Raw genomic sequence first — 8,916 nt, 5'->3', positions numbered from 1 at the left:
GTGTAGTATATAACACTGATGAATCACAGACCTATACCCCTGAAACAAATAGTACATTATATGTTAATTAATTGAATTTAAATTAAAAAGAGCTAAGAAAATTGAATAAGCAGAAATTCTCTAAAAGTCACCCAGTTTGTAAAAATGTTGATTAATTTCTGATCATACAGTTTGTTATCTGAAAGTTACCAGATTAAGGTAATTTTGTTTTCCATTCATTTGGGGAGAAAAATCAAAGTAGTGTACGGTATGGATACTTTACTTGGGTGGGGAAAGGGTCTGGAGGCAATTCAACTCATTTAATAATATTTTATTTTCTATTAAAAGGCAGTCATTGTCTTTACATGGAATCTTTAGATATGATCTACTCTGATATTTTGATTAAACGATGAAGAAAGCAAATCAAAGTGTTGAAACAGACTTTATACTTTCTGGTCTTTTCCAATATGGTCACGTGGACACTTTCCTCTGTGTTGCCATTGTAATCCTCTTTGCAGTGGCTCTGATGGGAAATATCATACTGATCCTTCTCATTCGACTGGACACCAGGCTCCACACTCCAATGTACTTTCTACTCAGTCAGCTCTCCTTCATGGATATAATGAACATTTCCACCACAGTGCCCAAGATGACCACTGACTTTCTGTCAAATAGTAAGACCATTACTTTTTTAGGCTGTGTGATTCAAACCTTTTTGTTCATGGTCCTTGGTGCAACTGAAGCCCTTCTTCTTGGTTTCATGTCTTATGATCGATATGTGGCCATCTGTCATCCTTTACGCTATCCTGTACTCATGAGCAAGAAGATCTGTTGGTTCATGGTCACATGTGCATGGACCAGTGGTTCTATCAATGCTTTAGTACATACATTGTATGTATTTCATCTTCCATTTTGTAGATCACGGGTCATCAACCACTTTTTCTGTGAACTTCCATCTCTATTACAACTGGTGTGTCAGGACACTTCCACATATGAGTACACAGTCATTCTGTGTGGGCTTATTATTCTGCTGTTACCATTCATGGCCATTCTAGCTTCCTATGCCCGTGTACTAACTGTGGTGTTCCAGATGAGCTCAGGTAAAGGGCAAAGAAGAGCCATTTCCACTTGCTCCTCTCACTTGATTGTGGCAAGCCTATTCTATGTTACTGGTCTCTCCACCTATACAAGGCCACACTCCTTGCATTCTCCGGAAGAGGATAAGGCAGTGGCAGTGTTTTACACCATCATCACACCTCTTCTGAACCCATTTATCTACAGCCTGAGAAATAAGGAGGTTATGGGGGCCATGAGAAGACAATTGGTAGAGTGTGTATTTGTACACAAAATGTCACCTTAGGAGCCCCTAGTAATTGATATTGAATAACAGAATATTTGTTTGGAATACTGTTCTAGAATATGTAAACTCTAAGAAATACATATCAAAGAAATAAATTGATAAATATCTTGATTCCTCCTGGTTTCAGAATGGATTAATCATACATGTTGAAACTGGACTAATTTCCAAACTGGAAGCTGGAAAAATTTGTCATTGTCAACATCATCTAGCTTCTAAAGCAATAGGTTTCATTCCTGATAACTTAATTTTGCACCTCACAACAAATATTTTGTAATGTGTTTCTTAATATCTGAAATGCAATGAAAAGGAAATACAACTGACTCAAACACAGAAAATTAAAAGGATCTATGTAAAAAATATACTGTCATGTAGAGCAGAGTAGATAACTCACTCATTCATCTGTTCACTCAACTGCTTTAATGTTTTAACCATGTGTGTGGCACTGCTGCAGGCAGTGATATTTAAATTGGTGATATTTAAGTAAAGAAGGTGATATTTAAGTAAAGAAGGATTAGAACCAACAGAAGTCTTTGAGCTCATTAAGTTTGCATTTCAGTGCAGGGAGATGTAACATTAATAAAATAAATATGAGTAATTTACAGTATGTCTAAAGTAGTAATTAATGGGATAATTAATGGATATTGGGAAAGGGTAAGCCAGAGTGTTTTGTAATTTTATTTTAAAAAATAGTCCAACAGGGACAAATATGAGAGTGATAATTGGTCAAAATTTTAACTGAGATGAAAAAAACATTTCAAATGGATATGTCATAAAGAATGTTCTGGGCATAAGAATAAGTAAATGAAAAATATATTTTGAAGAGAGAACCTGATTCACAGGCACAAAAAATAAAAGAATAAATTGTTGGACTTTAGGAAATGAGTAGATTTAATGGAGTCTGAATTTGAAATGCAAGATTGACCACTATGAGAAGTTTATTTTGTAATCCAAGAAAACTGGCAACCATTGCTGTGCTTGCAAAGACAATTGAAATGGGCAATTATGAGACATTACAGTAGTACAGTTGTCAAAAGATTCTATCTTGGAGCAAAGTGGTAATGGCAGACAAGCAAGAAGTGGCCAGCTTCTGGAGATGAGTAGAAAGCAGACCTTTGAGGCTTGTTGACAGAGACAATGCAGAATGTGAGGGAATCATGAGAACAAAGAATTGGGCTGAAATCTTGGAAGAAATACTGTAAGTGAGAAATCATCATTATTACTGTGGAGGAAAACCATAGGAGCAACATTTCCATTGTTGATTAGCACCTCCCTTCTACTTTGGTCATCATTCAGCTTTCCATCAACACTGACAGAAGCTCTTATTAATTGACTCCAACAAAAGTTTCTCTTGTGCAACTGGCTTCTGTTGAGGTGCAACCTTAAAAATGCAAGCATTAATGCTATTGTTTTTATTGCTAACATTTCAATGTATGAATATATTTTTCTTTCATTGGGTCATTTGATATTTCCAGATGTTATGAATTTAAAAAAATGCTATAACACTCCCTATACAAAAGTTTTCTTTTGAGCATGTGTACTCAATTATTTTAGTATATAACAAGGAATAATGTTTTTTGGTCATAGATAAGGTGCATGCTTAATAAGACAATTGAATTGTCATATTAATATTAAATATTCCAAAAGGAATACTTAAAGACTTCTTAGTGCTTAAGTACTGGTGTAAGTAATGCAGTGGATTGGTGCTTCACTTAAAATACTTCTGTGAAATCTCTTAGAGACTCATTGACATGTCTGTAACCATTGTCAATGATTTTCATAACAGTTTCAATTGTCTTAGAACATTCATTCTTGCTCCAAAATAAATCATATTATTTGTTCATGGACATCTTTCTTTATTTAATCCATTTATAATATAATGTGCACCTCTACACCTGACATGAATCCAATAATTAAAACAGCACAATTATTAGATCTCTTCAGAGCTCTATCCTCTCTTCATACCTTCATTGTTCTGAATTTCTAGACTATCATTGTCTTGCTATAATCCGGTATTACCAAATATACATTCATAGAAAAGTATAAGTTTTTACTATCAAGGTTTGAACTGTATACAAACATTTTATGGTGCAGGGTTTTTTTTTAAGAACTTTTCTGCAGTTGATAGTATTTTATTGTGGGCTATAGTATTTTACTGTTAGATAATATACTTTTTTATAACTTTAAAATATTTTTTTAACTTTCAGGTTGATGGAATATAGATTATTTTCAGTTTTTGCTGTTACATTTGTGCATTTATGAGTATATATATATATATATATATATATATATATATATATATATATATCCCCTGCTTCCCATGGACAAGAGTTTACACTGCATATAATCTTTTGACTGGAATTGCTGGTTCATAAGTCAAAACAATGGTCATGGTTTAGGAATTATGCCAAGTGATTTCTAAAATGGTAGTGATTTATATTTGTGAGATATATACATGCTATTTCAATGATCGGCATCTCTGAGATTCAGATTTGTCAGTTGAGACATCTTAATTCTTAGCAATTGAATGGATCTAAATACTATTTAATTTTGAGCGTTTTAATTGTTTTAAATGTTTTATACAAGTGAAATTTTGTGTTTTATATAAAATATTTTTGGTATTCATTTGAATTCCAAATTTCCTTCAATATGAAGAAGAAAAATAAATACATTTGTGTAAGAAATGAAAATATCTTCTTTACTCTTTAAATTATCAGCTGGGGTCCCTAAAACAAAAAGACACACGGGCTAATGTAAAAAAAGCATACAAATATTTAACAAGCATTTTATAGGACACAGTGGTCTTAATAATTAAATGGAGTCCTCTAAATGTGGTTAAATTCAATGATTTTTTATTAGGCTTAGTGAAGGGTAGATGGTCATGGAAAATACAAAGGACCACAAGGGTGTGAGCTAAATACAGCTAACTTGGGGAAACCTAGCAAGTTATATTTCTCTGGGTATCCTGTAGTTTTGTAGATCAGGTTGTTCATTTCTTCCATGTACAATGAGGGCACTTCCCACACAAAGGACTTACAACAAAAAAGGTGCAACAAAGGACCTTTTTTTTTTTTTAATTCAAGTATGTTAACATACAGTGTTATGTTAGTTTTAGGTGTACAATATAATGATTCAATAATTGTATACATTTCTAAATGTTCATCAAGATAAACATATTCTTCATCTTCTTTATTTCTTCTACCCATCCTCTCACATATCTCCCCTGGCAACTACCAGTTCATTGTCTCTATTTAAGAGTCTGTTTTATCTTTCTTTGTCCCTTTTTCTACTTTACTTTTGTTTGGTTTTGTTTGTTTGTTTCCTAAATACCATTATGAATGAAATCATGGTGTTTTGTCCTTCTATAACTTATTTCACTTGGGATCATGCCCTCTAGGCCCATCCATGTTGTTGCAAATGGGAAGATTCCATTCTTTTTTCATGGTTGACTCATATCATTTATATACATATATGTACATATGTATCTATATCTATATCATCTATCATATATCAATCATCTATCTATCTGTCTTCTGTCTATCATCTATCTATCATCCATCTGTCATCTATCAACTTATCTATCTATACCACTTCTTTATCCATTCATTTATAGATGGATAGATGGTTTACTTCCATATCTTGGCTATTGTAAGTAATGTTGGAATAAACACAGGTACATATACCTTTTCAAATTAGTGTTTTTCTCTTTTTGTTGTGTAAATACACAGTAGTGGAATTACTAGATCATATGGTCATTCTTTTGCGGGGGGAGGGGAACCTGCATACTGTTTTCCACAGTGGTTGCACCAAGTTGCATTCCAGCCAACAGTGATGAGGGTCCCTTTTCTCCATATCCTCCTCAACACTTGTTATTTCCAACCTTTTGCATACTAGCCATTCTGACAGTTATATGGTGATATCCTTTAGCAGTTTTAATTTTCATTTCCCTGATGATTAGTGATGTTGAGTATCTTCTTATGTGTATGTTGGTTATCTGTCTTGTTTGGAAAAATGTTTTGGTTTGTATTGTCCTGATATTAGCGATGTTTAGCATCTTTTCGTATGACTTTTGATTGTCTGTATGACTTCTAGGCAAAAATATTATTCAGATTCCCTGTTCATTTTTAATCAGATTATTTGTTTTTAATGGTGTTGAGTTGTATGAATTCCATACATATTTTGGATATTAACCCTTTATTGATGATATCATTTGCAAATATCTTCTCCCATTCGATAGATTGCTTTTTGTTTGTTGATGGTTTCCTTTGCTCTGCAAAAGCTATTTATTTTGGTGTAGTCCCAATAGTTTATTTTACTTTTGGTTCCCATGCCTGAGGATATGTATTTAGAGAGAATATGTTAAAAAACAATGTGAAAGAATTTACTTTTCATTTTCTTTTAAGAGTTTTATGGTTTCAGGTCTCACATTTAGGTCTTTAATCCAATAGGAGTTTATTCTTATATATGATATGAGAAAGTGGTCCATTTTCATTCTTTTGCATGTAGATGTCCAGTTTTTCCAAAACCATTTGTAAAAGAGCATGCCATGTCTCTATTGTATGTTTTTGCCTCTGTTTCCATAGATTAATTAATTATTCTATGGTCATCAAAGATATCGGCCTATAGTTTTGTTTACCTTTTTTATTTATTTTTCTAGTGCTTAATTGTTTTTTGATTTTTTGAAGATTATTTATTTATTTATTTGAGATAGAAGGAAAGAGTGAGCCACAGGAGTGGTGTGAAGGGCAGATGAATAGGCAGAGGGGGAAGGAGAAGCAAACTTCCTGCTGATCATGGAGCCCTTCCTGGGGCCTGACCCAGGACCTGAGACAAAGTCAGTTGCTTAACCAACTGAGCCACCCAGGTGGCCCTGCTACTGAGCACCCCTGTAGTGTTTTATTATTTTTTCAGGATTTTATTTATTTATTTATTTATTTATTTATTTATTTGAGAAAGAGAGAGAGCTCAAGTTGGGTGAGGTATAGAGGGAGAAGCAGAGTCTCCACTGAGCAGGGAGCCCAATGAAAGGCTCAATCCTGGGACACCGGGATCATGACCTGAGCCTAAGGCAGACACTTAACTGACTGAGCCACACAAGCACGCCAACTCTTCAGTGTTTAAATGATATTGGTGTCAGAGTAATGCTTGTTTCATAGAATGAATTTGGAATATTTTCTTCCTTTTTAGTTTTTGAGAAGATTCGGTATAAAATATTCTTTAAATGGTTGGTAGAATTCACCTGTGAAACCTGGACTTTTGTTAGTTGCGATATTTTTACTTACAGTTTCAATTTAATTACTGTTAATTGGACTATTCGAAACACAATGTTCAAAGGTTATTTGTTTACAGTAATTTATCCATTTCTTCCGGCTTCTCCAATATGTAGGCATATAATTTTTCAACTTCTCCTATGATCGTTTTTATTTCTGAGGTTTCAGGTGTTATTTCTCCTCATCCATTTCATTTTTTCGAAGTTTTTATTAACTTCCAGTTACTTACTGTACAGTAGAATATTAGATTTGGGTGTAGAATTTAATGATTTATCACTTACATACATCACCCAGTGCTAATCACAACAAGTGCTTTCCTTAGTACCCATTACCTATTTAACCCAACACCCACCTCCCCTCCAGTAACTCTCAGTTTGTTCAGGAGAGTTAAGAGCCTGATTCCTGATTTGTATTTCTCCCCTCCCCCATATTTTCATCTGTTTTCTTGCTTAATTACCAAATATGAGTGAAATCATATGGTATTTGTCTTTCTTTGACATATTTCATTTAAGATAATACTATGTAGCTCCATCTACATCATTGGAAATTTCAAGATTTCATTCTTTTTTTATGACTGAATACTATACCTAGTATGTGATCTCTTCTGGAGAATATTCCATGTGCACTAGAAATGAATGTGTATTCTGCTGCTTTAGGATGAATTGTTCTGAATACGTCTGTTAATTCTATCCAGTCTAGTGCATCATCAAATCCCATTGTTTCCTTGTTAAGATTCTGCTTAGATGATCTGTCCATTGCTGTAAGTGAGGTGTTAAGTCCCCTACTATTACTGCAGTACTATCAATGAGTTCCTTTATGTTTGTTCTTAATTGTTTTATATATGTCGTGTTCCAAAGTGTGGTGTGTAAATATTTAAAATTGTTAGATATTATTGTATATAGACTCCCTTTATTATGATGCTGTGACTTTCTTCATGTTTTGTTACAGTCTTTCATTTAAAATATAGTGTTTTGTATTTTTCTTTCTGGTAAAAATATTGCTTTTCAGGCTTTCTTTTGATGTCCATTTGCATTTGAAAATTTCCTCCATCCCCTTACTTTCTTGTTCTTGTTCTTTTTCTTTTCTTTTTACACTCAGGCCAATACACTTTTATTCAAACAAATAGAATGTAATTCAAACCAGTATTCAATACGTTTTCTCAAAGCAATGAAATTAAGCTCTACCAGTACTTCTGCTCAATATGTTTTCCCAATCAAATCCACTTGAACAAAGTGAAATATATTTATAATATAGATAACACATTTGTATTAAAAACAAATTCATTGAAACCAAGTTTCCCTTTGAACTGAGAGATAGAAATTCTAAGCAATTGCACAATTAGATCATAGAAACAGATGTATTTTTACTTTAGTGAAAAGCATTTCTATTCAGGTCCACTTTAAAATACACTAATGAATAATCAAAGTTGCTCCAACAATGTCTTTAATTGAGTATTTTCTGAAAAGTATGTCCTTTGGGGTTGAAGTACAATCTAGAAAATAAAACACACTTAGGGAAAAAGAATAGCACTGGGAACATGATTACAATAAATTCAGATTTGTAATGATTAAATATTTACATATAGCTATGTGCAGTTAGAGTAAAGTCGTTGGTCGTGTGCAAATGCATAACGATATGCTTGGGGACATTTTGTAGTTGTGTTTGCTTCCAAACCTCATCGTCCAGAAAAATCCTTCCTTATTGGCATTCAAACATGTTATAAATTCTCATCTGTCTGACCTTAACTAGGAATTACTGTGCATGGGAGAACTTGATGGAATTGGAGGGCATGTATTTGGATGGCTTTTTGGAGGAGATTTCCATCTTCAATGTCTAGATCACAAACTGTCTTTGAGTCTTCCAATGAACCACAGAGAAGGAGAGCTACCTCCAAATGCCACACACCTTTTGGGGACCAGGAACAAAGTCCTTGCATACAAGCAAGAGCATCCAAATGCATTCCATCTCTATGCAGGACCAGCAGGTAGAGTCAGACCCTTATATAGAGGGTCTAGAGAAACAAGTGTTCACTCTCCTGAGGGAATATTAGGGCCCCACTCAGTGGCCCACATGAACCCCATCCTGTCTGCCTCTTCAGTGATCCCCACAACCACCTTTTCTATGCTCTTCTACCTCGAGGTTGCAGGACCTAAAGATAGAAATGAAGTCCATTCCCTTACTTTCAATCCGCACATGTCTTTAGGTCTAAAATGAGTCTCTCAGGGGTGCCTGGGTGGCTCAGTCTTTAAGTGACTGCTTTTGGCTCAGGACGTGATCCTGGGGTCCTGGGATCGAGCCCCACATCAGGCT

The 8,916-nt window shown here is 34.2% G+C and overlaps 1 protein-coding gene across 1 annotated transcript; it reads left to right on the top strand.

The window, feature by feature from the left end:
- The first annotated feature begins 388 nt into the window (after positions 1-388).
- Positions 389-1,339, top strand: LOC125282936 (olfactory receptor 2AK2-like). The gene has a single exon (XM_048220768.1). The coding sequence runs from the start codon at positions 389-391 to the stop codon at positions 1,337-1,339; it is 951 nt and encodes a 316-aa protein (XP_048076725.1).
- The last annotated feature ends 7,577 nt before the right edge of the window (positions 1,340-8,916 follow it).

This window comes from Ursus arctos, unplaced genomic scaffold (assembly GCF_023065955.2).
Source record: "Ursus arctos isolate Adak ecotype North America unplaced genomic scaffold, UrsArc2.0 scaffold_5, whole genome shotgun sequence".
NCBI classification, from domain to species: Eukaryota; Metazoa; Chordata; class Mammalia; order Carnivora; family Ursidae; genus Ursus; species Ursus arctos.
Note: the sequence above shows the minus strand (reverse complement) of the source record. Positions and strands in the feature narration are given on the sequence as shown.